General features: G+C 39.4%; 1 protein-coding gene across 1 annotated transcript; it reads left to right on the top strand.

Moving 5' to 3' along the window:
• The first annotated feature begins 4061 nt into the window (after positions 1-4061).
• On the top strand, positions 4062-17985 carry fbp2 (fructose-1,6-bisphosphatase 2). Its single transcript, XM_034216723.1, has 7 exons — positions 4062-4353; positions 4940-5102; positions 7589-7681; positions 8782-8922; positions 9875-10012; positions 14892-15011; positions 17620-17985. The coding sequence occupies exons 1-7, from the start codon at positions 4181-4183 to the stop codon at positions 17803-17805; spliced, it is 1014 nt and encodes a 337-aa protein (XP_034072614.1). The 5' UTR covers positions 4062-4180; the 3' UTR covers positions 17806-17985.
• Positions 17986-19685: the final 1700 nt, after the last annotated feature.

Genomic DNA, 19685 nt, shown 5'->3' with positions numbered 1-19685 from the left:
CCACACTTGCTTTAGTTATAATTCAACAAACATCTTTTAATAAACAAGTAGCTTCCACAGAAGGAGTTATGGAACTATTTTAAAGAACACTTAAGAACACACGTATTATAATAATAAATAAATAAATGAAAATAAATGAAAAAATATTAACAAATACATAAAAACGATTTATACAAAAAAAGAACAATTACATTTCTGTTTTTGAAGACACATATTGTAATAATAAATAAATACCTTACTGACTTGTTTGACTTAAACACTCAGAATTGCACTCGTCTTGACTTCTTTGCTGCAAAGTCATCGATAACATACTCATATGACAGCTGACGAGAAACATCACTGTTAATGCTGATGATGGCAAGTCCACTGAGGCGTTCTTGGACCATTGTAGACCTCAGGTAGGTTTTAATTAACTTCAGCTTTGAGAAGCTTCTTTCTGCTGAAGCCACTGTCACTGGCATAGTGACTGCGATCCTGAGGGCCACCCACATATTAGGATAAACCTCCCTCAGGTTCTTCCTTTCCAAGAACACCAACAGTTCCAGGGTGGTCATTGTGGGTGAGGGGAGAGTTAGAAAGTTCATCAGCTCCAGTGCCAATTATTTTCCATCTATGTCTGACTGTCCGCCAGAGCTCAGGGTGTTGCTCAGTGTTTGACACTGCTTTGTCAGCTCGTTTCTGGGCAGTTCGGGGAAGTTGACAAGCACCCCAAACTTTGCCTGAACTTCTTCCAGGTGTTCAAAACGCTCATCGAGGGAAGTGATGCAAACATCAACCACCCTGTTCAAAAATGTAACTTCCATCTTTTTTAGGGCATTGGCCATTGGCTCATCAGGTGCTTCATAAGAGAACTGCCTCTTGGTTGACCTCAGCCTCTTCTCCTTGAGGACAGCATCCACATCCATGTTCTCACACATGTCTTTAGCACTGATCTGAGCAGAGGCAAATCTAGTGGCTCTGTAGTCTTCCAGGGTGGCCTTTGTCTTTCTCAGGAGGTCAACTGCAATGTCAAGTTTCATTGACACAGACTGCATGACCTTACTGACCTGTTTGACTTTACTGAGGATGTCGTACCACACCACAGTGCAAATGGAGAAGCGGTAGGACCCCACTTCCTCAGCCAAAGACTGTGCCTCTATTTTGATCATCATGTCAGTGGCCTTGTCCCTCACCTCCAAAAGTGCATCTCGAACATGTTGAGCCTGATATCGCACAGCTTCCACACTGTTGACCTGGCTCTCACACCTGGTTTCAGACCATGATTTCAAGGTAGTGGTGACATGGCTCTTCAAAATGTCCCAGCGCTTTCTGGACGCTGAAAACAATGTAAAAAGCTTTTGGAGGTATACAGCCAAAGTATCCAGTGGCATCTAGGGAGCTTTTCGCTGCATCAGCTAATACCAGATTGAGAATGTGTGCGCCACATGGCACGAATAGTGCCCTCGGGTTTAGTTCAAGTAACCTGGCCTGAACTCCTTTGTTTTTCCCTCGCATATTGGCACCATTGTCATAAGACTGTCCCCTACAGTCCTCAAAGGGGATGTTCAGTTCTTGGAGCCTGTCCAGGATGAGGGATGACAAACTCTCGACAGTTGATTCCTCAGCAACAAGGAACCCCATGAAGTGTTCCTTAACTTGTGGCATCTCCTCCATTGTAACAATCCTTAAGATGACTGATAACTGCTCTGTGTGGCTAATGTCAGGTGTGCAGTCCAGAATGATGGAATAATATGTAGCCTTCTTAATTTCTTCAATCATGTGGGCACTGATTCTCTCACCGATACATTCAATGAGTTCATTTTGAATATTTTTTCCGAGATATGTGGTATGGCTTGCACCCCTTTTGACTTTAGCAACGTGTTCTTTCATTACAGGGTCAAACATTGCCATCAGCTCCACTTCTTTAAGGAAGTTGCCATTGTTGGGTTTGTTGAGTGTGTCACATGTTCCCAGCTCAACAGCAAAAACAGTAAAGGCTGTCGTTTTTCTGTGAGTACAATAGCCAGCTTCTCTTGATTCTTTCCCCATTTACCAGTTTTCTATAAAAGTATTGGTGGTGGCAGCTTCTCCCATCCTGTCTTTTTGGAAAAATGAAGTGTGGTTTTGCCTGATAGGGTCCTCTGCTCACAAACTCTGTTCTTACCTTATCAGACATGGATGGCCAGTCGGCAGGGTCAACAGCTGCTGCCTTTGTGGCATCACGTGCTGCAGACTGTGTTGTGGTACTCGGGATCAATGTTTCCCCTGCAGATTGTGTAGCAGCAGGTTCACTTGGGATTGGTATCGATACGTTTTCACCTGCATGGACACAGTTAGACACCCACTGTGTGTGTGTGTGTGTGTGTGTGTGTGTGTGTGTGTGGTGTGTGTGTGTGTGTGTGTGTGTGTGTGTGTGTGTGTGTGTGTGTTGTGTGTGTGTGTGTGGTGTGGTGTGTGTGTGTGTGTGTGTGTGTGTGTGTGTGTGTGTGTGTGTGTGTGTGTGTGTGTGTGTGTGTGTGTGTTTTTTTACATTAACATGTACATTATTAGTAAGTGAAGTGCTATTGTAATGTGCAATAATAAACTGGACTCACGTGCTGCAGACTGTGTTGTGGTACTCGGGATCAATGTCTCTCCTGCAGATTGTGTAGCAGCAGGTTCACTTGGGACAGGTAGCGTTTTCACCTGCAGACGGTCAAACATGCATGGATACAGTCAGACACCCACAGTGTGTGTGTGTGTGTGTGTTTTACATTAACATGTACATTATTAGTAATATAGGTACTATTGTAATGTGCAATAATAAACTAGAAAACTGTGGTACTGTGCTGGGAAGCTTCCAGGTGTGAACATGTGCATGAACTACCCACAACCCTAATAAACTCAACAGGCAATATCACAAAAAACTTGACTGAACTCACCTGCTACGGGCAGTGATGCAGTAGACTCAGGTTGTGCAGATCTGGGAGTGGGATTACCCAGATATTTTAACAATGCACCTGGAAATTACACAGAGAATAATGTAGTAGGTATCTATCTGCAATAATACTGAGCAGTTCAGACTAGCTGACATAATTTCCTGTGCCCAAATATGCAAAATATATTTTTTAAGTGATAACCTAGCTAGTTAATGATTTAGCAAACTTATTTTGTGTTCATTACCATTTGTAAGCTACAGATGGAACAAAATAGATAGCTTTAATAATAATAAATATATATAATGAATACAAGAAAAACCACACAGTGCAGTTGGTGTAAAAAGAGCTATCAAGCTAGATGGTAAAGCAGCTCATCTGCTAGCTTCTATCATACTATATATCAGCTGCTATCATTAGCTAACGTTAGCTAGCTAGCTTTATACCGTTGCTTGAAAAATGCCAATAAACACAAACAGTCATCAGACATACCTCTGTTTTCCTGGAGTTTTCCCTCCTCTCTCTTTCTTCGCCTTTTCCAATGCGCCCCAGACGGCTTTTTGTTGGGGTTGCCCCGCTTCATGTTGTGACAGTGAAGTTCTAATTCTCGTTCAAGACGCGAGCGCGCGCGACACGCGAAACACAAATGGACAGAACCAAAGAAAACATAGAGTGGGGTGGTGCAGTGTTGGGGCGCCCCTACGTTTTATTTTTCATATTCTCAAAAAAACAAATGAATCCTGATCTGAGCGGCGCCTAAAAAAAAGGAATCTGGGGGGCGCCTACAAAAATAAAAAAATATACATAGGCCTATTAAAAGAAAAATCTGGACTGCACCCCTGCGCTCCCTCTACAGTTCAGCGCCCTAGGCGAACATTTATAACGCCAGTGCGGCGGGCCGGCCCTGGTATGAAGTACATGTATGCAGATATGTAGAGAGTTGTTCCAGCACGCAAAGGACCTCAGTGTTGTGTGCAAACACATGTGTTTAAAATACTGAGAATGAACCTTCAATTTTGTTCAGTTCCTGTTGGCTAACTTTGTTTACTACACAGGGCTTTCCTTGTGCAGGACTAAGCTGTGCCTGTCTCTCCTGCTGACACCTGACACCCCCTCACCCGACTCACAGTACACACACACCCTCAAGCTTCCACACTCACAAATAGCTCTCCTTGGCGTGCCGTCATGGCTCTGGGTATGAAAAGTACGTAGCTGGTAATAGGGTCTCTCACTCGCTGCCCGTCCTTCGCCCTATCTGCTGCCCACCAGGAGGAGCAGAAACCAGCATGTCGGACCAGTCTGCTTTTGACACGGACGTATGGACCCTGACCCGGTTCATCATCGAGACCGGCCGCCAGGCTAAGGGGGCGACCGGGGAGCTGACCCAGCTCATCAACGCTATACTGACCGCCGTCAAAGCCATTTCCTGTGCTGTGCGCAAGGCAGGCCTGGCCCACCTGTAAGTACTGAGGTACTGGAATGGGACACATGGGATTAAGTGCTACACATGCACCACACATTACTGACTGTAGTATGTTGTTTAAAAAAGACTGAGGTACTAATTGTATTTGTTTAAGTAAAGAAATGCTTGCGTCCCTTTAACGAGAGGTCAGAGGTCAAGGTCAGCTGCAGAACAGCAGCCAGCGCTGGTAGGAATTCAGTGTCAGCTATAGGTGGTTGTTGGACATTTTGCTTCACTGCCACATTTGATTTAAGAGCTCAGGGTGTGAATGTAACTGGAGGATTTAAACTCTCACTCATGAGACACTGGCAATGCTGATATGACTGTGTTGAATGCCTGCTGTGTTGTATGCAAAGACAGTGAGCTTTGGTTGATTTAAGGTGCATTTCAACACTAACTTCAAATGTAGTTTATCTGAGTTATTGTATTCTATGTTATGTCATCTTATCTATCACATTTTTACTTTAACTTCTTATGATTGTACACATATTTGTATAATATGTTATAGTCTAAAACAGAGCAACTGTCATGAAATCCAATTTCCCCCGGGATAACTACAGTATTCTGACTCTGGTGCACACAGGCAGGGCTTGGCGGGCTCGGTGAACGTGACGGGGGACGATGTGAAGAAGCTGGACGTGCTGTCCAACGTCCTGATGATCAACATGCTGCAGGCGTCCTACGGCAGCTGCTGCATGGTGTCCGAGGAGAACAAGGAGCTCATCGTCACCCCCAAAGACAAGAGGGTGAGGAGGAGCAGCTCGTTCTGAGGATGGGGTGATGGACTTAGGCAGATATTGTGTTCCGGAATACACCTGTCCTGTAATCCACATGTTGATTGGAAAGGATGAGCTTTATATCAATTTCCAGGCAGCAGCACGCAGACTTTTTAAAAGGACTTTTCAAAAGCATGACTCATAAAGTCAGTTGAATAACATATATTATTATTTCAATCTGTAAACTGTAAATTATTGACTCAAAACTCCCTTTTGACCATGAGTCAGAAGTAGGTCAAACAAACCATATTAGAAAATGATATCTTTATGCTTTTATTTCAATTATAACCAGTTAATGAAGGATGTTTCAACATGAGTTAAGCTGAGTAAAGCTTCCTTGTACGCAATATAAACGTAATCATGTGGAATACATGTGGATACATAGAACTTTGGAGGTGGAGGAATGTTTGTTATCAATTCAGAATATCAGAATACCTTTATTCCACCCACAGATGGGAAATGTACAAGGTCTCTGCATTTGACCCTTCCCAGTGTTAGGAGCAGTGGGCTGCCATTATGTATGGCACCTGGGGAGCAGTGTAGGGAACTCAGGGATACCTAGCACTTGGTCTTTCTGGGACTCAAACTGGTGACCTTTCGGTTCCCGAGCCAAGTCCCTATAGACTTAGCCACCACCGCCCAATTCGTTTGTCATTAAAGTGTATTCTCAACCAGAGCCGCCCGACCCATTAAGCGACATGAGCGGCCGCTTAGGGCCCCGCAGCCACTAAGGGGCCCCCTAGCAACAACAAAATAAATCAGTACACCGTCGCCGTGATAAGTATGTTTAATTAATTGTGTTAATATGCCTAGATTGCCTACTCTCAAAGTCATGTATTATATTATTGAGTCAATAATATAATACATTAACCGTGCTTTAACTGAACCTCATCATGACACAAGAGAGGACGGCAGGATTGTAATTTCCCGTGTTCAGTGAATGCAACAGAGGCAAGACACCAGACCAACCTGAGAGTTGAATGGAAATAAACATCTGTCTTATTGGCTGACAGGTACCTATCCTGTGAGCTGTGACAATGTTTAAAATAAACTGTCAGTCGGACTCAGAGTTTTTGAAGATGGACATAAGAAACATTTTTCTTAAAAAAGACGACAATTCTCAAGTGGTGGCTCACACAACAACCCCAGAGCCACCACTTGAGCCAGGTAAACAAGGTATGTACCTGTCAGTAAACTTCCAAGTTATGCGAACATGTAAGCAAAGCATAAATTACAGCTACGTTGACGTTACTTTGAATCGCGGGGGTAAGCTAAACCGTTAGCAAGTAGCTATAGCTAGCCAGATATATTAAATAAACATTTTGTCATACAATCTAAATGTAATGTTTTTTAGCGTTACCTGGTGATTTCAAAGAAAGCTCTCTGGGAAATGTTGACTTACTGTTCGACATGAAGCTAGAAGCTACCTTACAGTATACAGTTGATCCTGAGTCCTGTCAGTTAAAGTGTTTCATAGTTAGCTTAGCTAAGCATCAACCTAGCACTGAAATATATGGATGTTATGTGACAGTATTTCTGAGAAAAAGTCAGCTGAAATGGTGGCATAGTTGCCACTGCTTTACGTGTCGACAGCATGTTTGAACGTATTTGCAGCAGTAAATGTGGCTGTTTGGCCACTGACGTTGCCATAACAACACCTGCATTTAAATGTGCAACCTCTTTTTGTGACAAATTTTTGCAAGAAATTATAATTCTTCTGAATGATATTCCTATTGACAGCTAGTTTCTATGTGAACATTATGAGATGGACAGCCAGAGAGAATAAATGAAAAACAGTTCTGTTGCATATGGGTGTTGAGAGATGTATCCATAGATCTCTTAATTTTGCTCTCAAAGTGCACCAGATTGATGCTTTTAACTTCAATATTTAAAAAAAAATCTTGCATGCCCCCGGACCCCCCTAGAGGAGGTGAGGACCCCCCTAGAGGAAGTGAGGTCTACGGTGTTTACATGCTTATGTATACAATATGTGTGCTTATGCTAACATCATAAGACAAAAGTTGGTTCCGTGTTGTGTGTAGTGAGAACGCGCTAGAGTGAGGGGGGCCCCCAAGCCAAAGCCCGCTTAGGACCCCCAAAAGTCTAGGGCCGGCCCTGTTCTCAACCCTTTAACTCTATGTTTATGAGTTGTATCTATTAGCTGTATTAGTCTGGCTTAATTTAGAGGAATTGAAATAATAACACAGACAGACAGCACATAACAGTTATTGAATATTGAATGAAACTCCTGAGTGCTGCTGAATTAGACTTAAGTGAATCCATATCAGATTTACAGCAGCAACAAACAACTGAATGCTATTTACACGACCTATTTTCATTTTAGAGGTCACATTTTTAAAGTCTCTTATAAAGAGAAACAGCTTAAAAGTGAAATTGTTCAGATTTTATTCAAACATAATGACATTTTTTTCATATATTTGTTTGTTTTGTCACAGGGAAAGTACGTTGTCTGTTTCGACCCTCTGGACGGCTCCAGTAACATCGACTGCTTGGCTTCTATCGGCACCATCTTTGCCATCTACAAACGGGTGAGTGTGACCTCTGCAGTGATGCACGAGCCATGACAAAAAGATTCTGATATCATAATGTAAGAATGTTTTTTATGCAATTTTACTTATAAAAAACAAACATCAGACAATCATAGCACCTTGTTATTCCTATTTCCAATAATTGTATAATAATTAAATGTATCACATTGTATGAACCAACAGAATATGTGTATATGTTAGGAGGATAATTACATCTTAAGAAAACACATGTAGTTACTCTCTACAGACACAAGGGGGCACTGTTGTCCAACTAATTCCGGTTTACACTATTATAAATAATTAGTACATTATTTATGTCTGGGTTTAATCACCCGCTTTTAACCTATGTATGTGAATTGACGTACTATTAATTAAAAATGCATTGATTGTTCATCTTGTTTGTGAACAGCAGCAGCTTGAGGAAATGTATCACCTTTTTCTTTTATGCAAGTAAAACACAACAGTGTAGAAATACTCTGTTACTAAAATATACTATTCAAAATGTTAATAAGTATTAGCATCAAAACATACTTTAGGTACCAATACCAAAGGTATTGATTATACAGATTGGCCATTCTTTAAAATGATTTATACAGTATCAAAGATTATACTTCATTTTTTATTTTGAAGTCGTTAAAGGCAGGGATAACTGTAACGACTTTGCGTTTTGCCAGCTTTTTAAAACCAAAATAGTGAGTCACAATCCATTAGTCAATTACATTTGTATATCAATATGAACCTGGAAAGAAGCTTATTTTATAGCTTATCTTGTCAAATAAATGTAGTGTGTAAAAGTAAAATATGTGCTTCCAAATTGTAGTGCAGTAGAAGTACTAGCATAAAATAGAAATACACAGATAAACTACAAGCACCTTAACAATGTACTTAAGTGCAGTGCTTAAAGTGATGTCACTATGTTACGGAAGTAAACAAATAAGTCCAACGGAGAGGCGTTACCTTCCACCACTGCCTTTTTACTGTAAATGTTTTTGCATACAGTGCTTCCAACAGACATCCTGAGGGCCATAGCTTCTGGGAAACTGCAGGACCCCTGTTCATGTTTTCTTCTTTGTTGGTGTATCTGTTGTTTTATGGTCCAGGTAACAGATGGGGAGCCCACAGATAAAGATGCCCTGCAGGCGGGAAACAACATAGTGTGTGCGGGCTACACCCTGTACGGCAGCGCCACCCTGATGGCCATCAGCACCGGGGCCGGACTCAACTTCTTCACCCTGGACCCTGTGAGCTTCACTCTGCATCATGTCCACAGCTTCATATCTTCAGCTCTCCTCTGACCTCCACCGCTGGCTCTTCTTTTAACATTCTGCTCTGACAAACATTATCTCTGCTGTTTACTGTTATATGCTTTCATTGCCCTATAACTGCTTTTATTTGAGAAAACACACAATATTCTGTCAATCATTGCTCCATGCTGGAAGTCTTCACAATGCGACCAGCGATGGAGGGGACTGTAAACACACATACATCTTTTTTTATTTGGCAGGAGTAAGTGCTTCCTTTTTCATATAAATCCTTGAAGATGCAAACATTTCAGATCTTTCTTCTTTACATTGGCAGTTGTTTCCCTTTTTGAATATCATTTGAATATAGATTTTGAATATCTTTTATGTTTTTATCATTTCTTTCAGTCTATAAAGCCATGTTATGATGTATCTTACCTTTATCATATTCCTGATTCAGATCAACTTTTGTTATGCTTAGACGCAACTGATCATTAGGATTTACCTTAGGAAAAGCAGCTTTTATTATAACAGAATAGAAATAGTTAACTCGTATTTGTAAGTAATGTAAGTTGTTGTTATGCATCCAGAAAACCTGAGAAATCTAGAGTGTGTTTAAAGGGTGCACTCAATTCATCTTATTTGATATTACATTATTATTTTATAATACAGAACATGTATTTTGCATTTTTTGATGGACTCTCTTCACAAGTATATTGAGGTACGTTCTTTCCCATGAGTTTCCAAATAATTATTTCTCCAAAAAGGCATATAAAGCTGTTTAAATAATGTTGTCCACTTATCTTTTGAAATGCGTTCTTCAGAAACCTCTCTTTGATCAAATTAAGACAAACCCACCCTCATTTGAATTCCTCTGTTGTTGTTTTAATAAAATCCATTCTTGTTGTTTGCCCTGATTATCCGAGTTAAAAATGGTGTTCTTGTTCTTCAGGCCATAGGCGAGTTCATCCTGACTGAGAGGAACGTGAAGATCAAGCAGAAGGGAAAGATCTACAGTCTGAACGAAGGCTACGCCAAGTACTTCCACCCCTCTATCAACGAGTACCTCGAGCACAAGAAGTACCCCGAGGTGAGAGCCAAAGTGAAACACAGTTTAGAGAAACTGATATCACAAACATAATCTGATCCAAAGCTTTGTTATTTATCATTTCCACTTTGTGGTTGTGAATCTGATATCTTTAACCAAAACTGATTAACATCTGTTGTGCTGACACGGCACTATAATCAGGACGTGAAACACCAGCAGCCTCTCACACTCATCACATGAATTCTGACAAAGCATTTTCTCTGGTAGAATGAGTTCAAAAGGGTCCGCTCCTCAGCCTATCATGTAACATGCCTGAGTGTTACATGATGTTGTCAGTATGTAACATAAGTTAACAAAAGAGTCCAATGGAGACGTTACAGGCAGCGGGGGAGTGTGTCAGAAAGAAACTCCTAACTCTTGGGATGTTAGCCTTTGCAGACCTGCACAGAAACCTTTCAAACACACTACAGGAAAGGGAAAACCCAAATAGTTTTGGTTGGCACCAAACAAAAAAAGCTGCATTTTCTAAAGGGTAAATTGGAGGGTTTTAAAAAACATCTTTCTAAAGAGCAAAAATAAAGTACATTTTTATAAAACCTTAAGAGGAATCTCACTTTTCCTTTAAGAAACTGCCATTATCAACCCAACTTTTAGCTCAAATAAGGAATTTAGTTTTATTGTGAAAATTATAAAAGATGTGGAATAGTTTGTCAAAAGTAAAAAAGAATACAATTGGCCAATGGTTTGCTGCAGCTCAAATAGACTTAAGAGGAATCAGTAACTTCAAATACACATCAAACTAGACATTCAAATCAAATAAATTCATTCAAGTTGTACGTTTAATGTAGAGTATAAAGGGGGACATTTAAGGTGATAGTCTCCGTGCAGCCTGTTAGAGGCAGAGAGCAGCCGACCCGCAGACATGTGATCCGTCAGAGTGAGGCGTTCCCCTCAGACAGGAGAGACTCGATCAGCTGAGCCGCAGCATGGCAACACAGTTCACTGCAGGAAGCACGGTGTTCCTCAGGAAACTGCAGCTACTCATCTGGAAACTCTGATCCCCACAAGGCTCGCTCAGCACTTCTGTAGCACGGTCACCATCATGACCTCAAAGTCATGAGTGATGCTTTTGCTGATCTCATTGTCATTAGGGAAATATCATCTTGAATGCCGATCTCTAAAGCTTGTTATAGGCCACAGTGGCAGCACATTGGAATAAAAACCTGTATATTTTGTATCACCCTCAATACATTTGATATAAAGACTTTAAACCCTGAAGAGTCGCCCTGTAAAGTTTTCTTCAGGACAACAGCTGGAGTGTGCTTGAATTCACATCACTGAGAAAGGATTCCAACAGGGTCAGAGCAAATCATGTAAACAAAACATCTTAAGGAATGTTTCAAAGCACTCTCTCCGAATAAATACACTTCTTCTCCTCTGTCCAGATTACTCCTAATGTTTCAAACACTTCCATCTAAATGAATGGCCGTGCAGCAGCCGGTCTTTATGGACCTAACTGACAACAACCTTCTGTCAGTCACTTTGTTGTGCTGTCAGAGCCGACACTTTGATGTGTTCTGCTTTCAGAGAACATTGGAGACTGTTCATGTGTATCTTACAATGTCCTTTGACTCTTATTTGTCATTTGTTTCTTTTCTCTTATGTCTTTTGTACAGCACTTTTAATTGCCTTACTGTTATACAAATAGAGTGGCCTTACCTTTTATGGTATTATAGGTGTTAAGTTAACACTAACATAACATACAAGTATAATCAATATTTGTATAGAGTATAATATGAAAAACAGCTCAAAGTGTGTTACAAATCCAAACAAAATATGTAAATTCAGCGGGTTAGTAATGTTGGTTTTTTGCAATAAGATGCCATGCCCTTATTTATGACCTCTGATGCTCGTCTTAGTTTCCTGTGAGAGTTCAAGTGTTGTTTCGAGGCCTTTAAGACTTTACAAAAGTACATTTTGCATGACGAAAATGTATCAGCAGTGCCACAGAGTTCCTATTGCAACTTTCTTCTATCAGTTAGAATCCTTCATCGGTGGAACAGTCATCATCACGTTACCCTTCACTCCACCATCATGACACAGCACAATGCAGCGGTAAACCACGCTGTTACTCGCTGTCCTATGAGTGTTCGCATAGCAGACACTTGTCTCACAGGTTGTACTGGAATGTGAATGTTGCTAAAAAAGGACGCACGGAGAAGTTGACATTTAGTTTGAACACGGTGTCCCACGTGGAAGTCTAGAAAATCAGGAAAATGCAAGTTATATTAACAACACATCTTTCCATAAGTTCCTAAACCCTCTTCCAGAGACACAACACTCACTTTAAATCAGATTGTTTGCATTCCGGATGTTTATTTCACAAGCCAAAGTATTCAATGTGCAACTTAAAGCAGAAGATATTACCACTAGATAGTTGTCTAACATTGGCCCATTTTTAGAAATACAAGGTTACAAACTCTTTGTCTGCTCCGTCAGGGTTAATAAGCTTTACGTCATGAGTAGAATTTCCCACACGTTCTTCTTATTCATGTTTCCTCTTTTTATTTGAGGTAGTTTCATGCCGTCTAAACTGTTGCCCACTGGATGTGTTTTAGAAGAGTGTTATTGTGAAATACTATGCGGGAACACACACACCCCTCCCTCACCATGAGTGGGATGTGACTCAGCATCACATGACTCTGCATCACATGACTCTGCATCACGTTGAGCCGGCCTCAACACGCAACACACTACAGTTTCTACTTTTAAAACAGTTGTTTCGTTGTTTCGTTTGAAGTACCCGGTTTAACAGTGGACTTTTATGGAGTGAGCATTAAAGTGTGGAATCAGTGAGTCTTAGAAGACATGGTGAAATTAATTAGATGAACTCTTAAATAATGAGGGATCAATACAAATCAAATGTGTTTTTGTGGTGGCAGAAAGCTAGTGTGGGTAACAGTGAAGAAGCCAGCAAGACAGAGTAAGCTATATTTATATTAGATTAGATTAAATCACACATTAGATTCAATTATTCAAGCAAAACATGTGGCTCAATGATGCCAAATATTTTCCAATGAAAGCAAAAGCACAAGCTCCAAATTGAATATAGTGAGAAGGTGATTTAGGCCAAATGAAATGATTGGACAGGTGTATTACAGTCCAGCTACAGCCGACATGTGATTGGTTGTTTGCTGTGGGATGTATTTCAACACATATGTAAAAAGATGTTAGTAAGGTATGACCCTCTCTGGTTTTAACGTTTGTTGCAGCTGCAGGCGGACTTTGACCGTCTGTTGTTTGCTGTTTTGTTTTTCTTCGTCGGCAGGTCAGAGCGCCTCGAGATTTGTTGAGGCTGCAGTTTTCAAATGAGCTGCCTGACTGACTGCTTTATAAATGACAGGGTTTTTTTAAAGTATGTACTATAAATGTCCAGTGAAGCAAAATATGTGTTAGAATCAACCACTACGATGTTTGCACACCAGATTTCCTATTCTTACTAAACTAAATAATGCAAAAGGGATCATTACATTCACTGATGTTTTATGAGGTGAACATGTTTCTATTTCAGTGTGTGAATGGGCACAAATAACTAAAGAGCAGGGTTTTTTCCTGTGGGATTCTTTCTTTTTTCTCTTTTAACCAATTGTTCAACTTTTTACATTCAAGCAGGCTGTTTTTAGGGAAGTTACATAGACAAATGAAGACTTATCAAAGTGATTACAACACATTATATAACGTCCATTCTTAGAAGTGACTGCCAGCTGACCTTAGATCAGGATCACACTCTCGTTACAGGGTAACAAACCAACGGTTCTGCCTGGATCAGAATTCTCCTCACTAGTTAAACCCTCACGATGAAGGTTTTGATTTTGGTACAATTCTTCATTCATTAATTCTTTGGCAAAAAAAAGATGTGTAACATATTGACCAAATGAGTGAAGAGTTGAGCGATTTCAAGCTGCATGGGGGGGCGTGAGAATCCTTTATGTAAAGTTCCCACACCCACCATGAAAACCTGTTAGTATTGGTTGGTTGTTACTGAATACAAGCTGCTGTGCTCTATCAGAGAGGAAACTACCAACCTTCAACCTGTACTGTTCTATGACTTTTATGGCAAACAATACTATGACTTTTTATTTTCATATAGATATACATTTACAGTATACATTTAATTCAACAAATAATGTGGCATGCATTCACATTTTTACGACATTTAAAAAAAACCTTTTGACATTTATTTCTCTTTTTTCTCTACAAATATAATATACTGCACATTGTCAGAAATCCGCCATTCCACATAATGAGTATTTTTACTTTTGGTACTTTAAGTAAATGTAATACATTGATCTGTACTAAAGATTTTAAATCCTTTTAACTTACATGATTTTGCTAGTTTTACTTAACCCTCCTGTTCGGGTGAAATCTGACCGATTTACTACTTTCATCAATCATAACTTTTTTGTTTTACATTCGATTACATTAAGGCTTTATGATATCCTTCACAGTAGACATTTGAAAATTTCAATTGCTGATCACCACTTTCATTGCATTTTGGATGATTTAGTCAACTTTGTAACATCCATGGTGTTCACATACTCTAGATGTGTTCCCCCCCCCCTTATGTTCCCATCCCCCCACATGGATCACACCTGGCACGCGCAATACATGTTCAGTGTCTATTCTTTGTATATTAACTGCAGTTGTTCATGTACCAGTAGTCTGATACAATATTTACAGTTTGAAAGGGAGTTAAATGAAATTTGGTGATGATTAATGGTTGTTGTGTTAATGTAATGGGGGGGGGGGGGGGGGGGGGGGGAGACAATAGGAGGGTTAAATCAAAATCAAAAATGTGAAAAGTTTGAGAAATATCTTACAAGCTTTACTAATAATCAAAACATCCTCTGCCCTCCTGCAGGACGGCAGCTCTCCCTACGGAGCACGTTATGTGGGCTCCATGGTCTCAGATATTCACCGCACCATCGCCTACGGAGGGATCTTCATGTACCCCGCCAACGAGAAGAGCCCCAAGGGGAAGGTAACCGCTGACCTCCACCAACCTTTATCTGGCCAATATTCAGATTAACACATGGCAGAATGATAACATATTTGTCTGGTTTAGAAACTATAGTCTAAATACAGAGGAGGAGGTGACACTGTTGGCTCAGAGTATCCTGTTTCAACCATCACCAAGGCTCTCTTCAACATTGTTCAATAATGGTGAAATACTAGGCAATACTTTGGATAAATAAAGCATAACATTTTTATTTTTTGATTGAAAGATTACAAATAAATATCAATCGAGTGTAATTCCAGAGACCATCTTGTCCACACATGACTGGAAGCCAATGGCCTCTTTTCAAAATCCCACCCCTCCATTTCCTTGATGAGACCGCACCTTTTTCCAATCCTTCCTCCGTTTTTGATCAGCTGTGATGTCAAATGACAAAAATACAAGAAAAACCCAACAACAGCCGAAAAGCCCTCACCTAAAGATACAGACAGACATGTAGCCAGAAACTAGTGATATAACTAAAGCAACTATGGATTTGAACTTAATCTCGGGTGTTTGAACAACAGAGCTGTCTGAGGTCAACAAAGAGACTAGTAAAATGTGTGGAGACAGGATTTGTGTCAGCTGACTAACTGTTCCTGAGCAAAGCAAACGCTCGGTCACCTTTGACCTTAACCTGGACTCTAGAACAGCTGGCAGGCTAACAGCAGATCTGAGAGCCTTTATGAAACGTTCACTGAAGCACATTAGTCTGGCCATGAAGTCCTAAGTAAATACTTTAAAATGTTTTCTAAGAAAGGGGTAACCAGCGCAGGCTAAATGAGGAGCAGTTTGTAACCTGAGGCTGTTTTTCTCCTCCTGTGCTAAATAAAGCCCGGAGACAGTCGAGGCGCGTCACAGAGATAGACAACAACAACTCTCACCCATTTATCCTGAACCTACTGTCTTAGTTTACACCTTTAACAATGTTTCATTATCAAGATGCTCAAATTGTAAAACAAAACGTTGAAAGTAGATTCTAATTTTCACTTTAACAGCAGCATGGAGTTGGATGATTGCTTGTTGTTGTGGTGTCACACCGTGTCTCATAACAGATTCTGAACTTACTGATCTTACTCTTCATGTGTTATTAGACATACAGGAGGGCAAGGCTGTATTTAGTTAGCACATTTAAATCACATTGGTATCTCAAAGGGCTTTACATATCTCTTGTTCCCCTCTGTTTTTATTGTCTGGTTACACAGAGCAACATTCTGATCAATCAATTCATGCAAATATACAAAATAAGTAATATGGATAAAATACACAATAAGTAAAAAATAAATCAACAAACATACAAAGTATAGTGTGTCAAAAATTCAAGAAAAAATAGACATTGTACAGTATTGCAAAAATATTAAAAAAAGGGGGAAAGTATTATATGTCGAAAAAGTACACAAAAAAAACAGTGTAGTATACTAAAAGCATAGTAGTATGTACAAAATATCAGAAAAAACAGCATAGTACAGTAAGTTGACAATATGAGAAAGAACAAGGCAGTATACTATGTTTAAATATATAGGAAAAAAACGCGTTGTATACTACATCGAAAATATACGGGGAAAAAGGACCTAGTATAGAATGTCAAAAATCTGAAAGAAAAACGACATAGAAACGTATGGTATACAGTATAGTAAGTCGAAAATAGTAGTATGTTGAATACAAATTGTAAAAAACAACATATCATAAAAACAACATAGTTTGTATGTTTAAAAATATGAGAAAAGACGACATAGTAATAGTTTGAAAAATGAAAAGAAAAAACTGCATACTATATTTTTTTGTGGTAAGGCCAAGGACCACATGTTTTGGATCTCTCAAATAAATTCAACAAAAACATGCTTCAAACTGGAATACACTCTGAAAGACAAGGTAAGGTTTAACCCCCCCACCCCAACTAAAAACGTACATTGTTCACACCTCATCTAAATGCAGCCCAGTTTTATCACAGATGTCCGTCTGTGCTTTCTGCAAACTGAAACTGTTTAAAGTCTTTCACAACCATTTACACAAATACTTCCTTGTATAGAATGTACCAAAGTATATTAACAAGTACTGTACTTAAGTACACATGTTAGTTACTTGTACTTTAGGTTGATTTTTCTTTATTTGTATGGAAAACATTCTGTTTTATACTCCACTACAATTGGCAGCTTGAGTCACAAGCTAATTTAAGTGAACAAAACAAAATATAAATCAAGATTGATAATTATAATCCAGTAATTTAATACACATTATTCAGAATTTTGACATTCCGCATAATGAACACTTTTCATATATTTTGATGGTAAGAGTTTGCAGTATTTTAACAGTGTGGTTTTTATACTTTACGTTTACTAAGACTCCATACTATTGCCTACCTTACTACCTCAGGCCCAGAGTTTTCGTGTTTTACCTTTTATGATATGTCCAAGTTTGATAACATCTAATGACTGCTACAACAATTAAAATACATTCTGTCACAAAGTCTTTAAAGATAAAGGAAAATACTATTTGCATGAGTATAAAGTGTTTGACCTAGGAAGACTAGCACACCATTTTATTTACTTTGTGTTTCATAACGCCATCCTTGTTTCCATGTTCCTGCCCAAAGCTGCGGTTGTTGTACGAGTGCAACCCCATCGCCTTCCTCATCGAGCAGGCGGGGGGGCTGGCCTCCACCGGCTTCCAGAGGGTGCTGGACATCCAGCCCGAAGAGCTGCACCAGAGGGTCCCCTTCGTGGTGGGCTCCCCCGACGACGTCAACGAGTTCCTGACCTTCGTCAAGAAGCACCAGTGAAGCTGCACAGATTTATATATACAGCTCCTATCAAATGACACTTTTTGGGGGATCTCTATGTACCAAAATAGAATAATTATTTTGCAGTTTTATCAAAATGTATAAGTTGATCACAAATCGTGGAATAATACAAAAAATAAATGAATAACAGTTTTAATAAAATTGTATTTGTTCTTTTAAGTAGGCTACTCCAACCCATGTTTTTTTTCTAATTGCAGAATAATTGTGCAACACAGGCAAATTAAATTCCTTAATAATATCACAACGGATCATCTGTTCAAATAAATAAATAAACAAATACAGATTCTGCTGCTCCCTGTACATTTCAGCTTGTCCTCACACATGATTTAGAAGTTGTAATAATAATATACACTACAATATATTGTTTGATAAACATAGGTTATTGAATTTCCTGAATCAAAGAATATTGAAATATGTAATACGTAAGGGGGTTACAGTGTCAATTCAAAAACTCAAGTGTTGAGTTGATTACTTTACAACAAAAAGTTAAATAATCAATGAAGTTATAGTTTATGGGACATTTTAAGAAGAAACACCCACAATGTGCTGCTTTTTATTTATACAGTATGGTCCACTGTGTTTTTATTATCAGTCAGACTATATAATATAATTAGACAGAATTAAATAGACCAGTAATCATTGGTTACAGCCCTGATTAACCCCTCATACCTTTAGGACCCACGTAATCTTACCCATTGTGAGAGAATCAATAATCCTCTGATCCAGAGCCAGACATCAGCGAGCTCAGCTGCTCTCACAGGAAATCATGTGACTCTACGTGTTAGCTGAAGGCTCATTTAGCATCCGAATAACTGAACATTGATTTTTGCTCTTATGTTGGGTGCAATGTCCTAACGTTTAAAAACACAGCTGATAGTATTATAGGGCGACATTGATCACATTTGTCAGTGAGCCTTAAGAAACAAGATTAAAATCTTAAAAACACCTCAAATCACTTTAGTCTGACTGATTAGTCTTCAGAAGTTACGAGATAGGAGGCACCTTTCAGAACAGTATACATGCTTTGCCATGTAATTATTTTTTACAGTATAGAACAGTGTTTTTAATGATTACCGGTAAATCATATATTTATATAGCTTTAATGTAGTGCATCTCCAAATTGGGTGATTTCTTTTCCCCAGATACATTGAATAGTTGCTATTAATCCTCTTATAAAACTCAAAGTATGTGAAAAATACATGATCATTTTAAGAGGCCATATTTTGCTCATTCTCAGGTTTTCCAATTGCATTTTGTGCCTCTAGTGTGACATTTTTTATTTGTCTCATGCTGCCTGCAGCACCTCTTTTCACCCTGTCTGAAACCAGAGCCATATACAGTGGGGCAAAAAAGCATTTAGTCAGCCACCAATTGTGCAAGTTCTCCCACTTAAAAAAGATGAGGCCTGTAATGTTCATCCTAGGTATACCTCAACTATGAGAGACTAAATGAGAAAAATAAAATCCAGAAAATCACATTGTCTGATTTTTAAAGAATTTATTTGCAAATTATGGTGGAAAATAAGTATTTGGTCAATAACAAAAGTTCATCTCAATACTTTGTTATATACCCTTTGTTGGCAATGACAGAGCTCAAACGTTTTCTGTAAGTCTTCACAAGGTTTTCACACACTGACTGTTGCTGGTATTTTGGCCCATTCCTCCATGCAGATCTCCTCTAGAGCAGTGGTGTTTTGGGGCTGTCGCTGGGCAACACGGACTTTCAACTCCCTCCAAAGATTTTCTATGGGGTTGAGATCTGGAGACTGGGTAGGCCCCTCCAGGACCTTGAAATGCTTCTTACGAAGCCACTCCTTCGTTGTCCGGGCGGTGTGTTTGGGATCATTGTCATGCTGAAAG

The sequence above is a fragment of the Gymnodraco acuticeps genome, unplaced genomic scaffold (genome assembly GCF_902827175.1).
Source record: "Gymnodraco acuticeps unplaced genomic scaffold, fGymAcu1.1, whole genome shotgun sequence".
Taxonomy (NCBI): domain Eukaryota; kingdom Metazoa; phylum Chordata; class Actinopteri; order Perciformes; family Bathydraconidae; genus Gymnodraco; species Gymnodraco acuticeps.
The sequence above is the reverse complement of the archived record's forward strand: the minus strand, read 5'-3'. Positions and strand labels throughout refer to the sequence as shown.

Coding starts and splice junctions, on each gene's coding strand:
- fbp2 (XM_034216723.1), top strand. CDS start 4,181: ATGTCGGACCAGTCTGCTTTTGACACGGACGTATGGACCCTGACCCGG. Junction 7,682..8,781: donor TCTTTGCCATCTACAAACGG/GTGAGTGTGACC, acceptor TTTATGGTCCAG/GTAACAGATGGGGAGCCCAC. Junction 8,923..9,874: donor ACTTCTTCACCCTGGACCCT/GTGAGCTTCACT, acceptor CTTGTTCTTCAG/GCCATAGGCGAGTTCATCCT.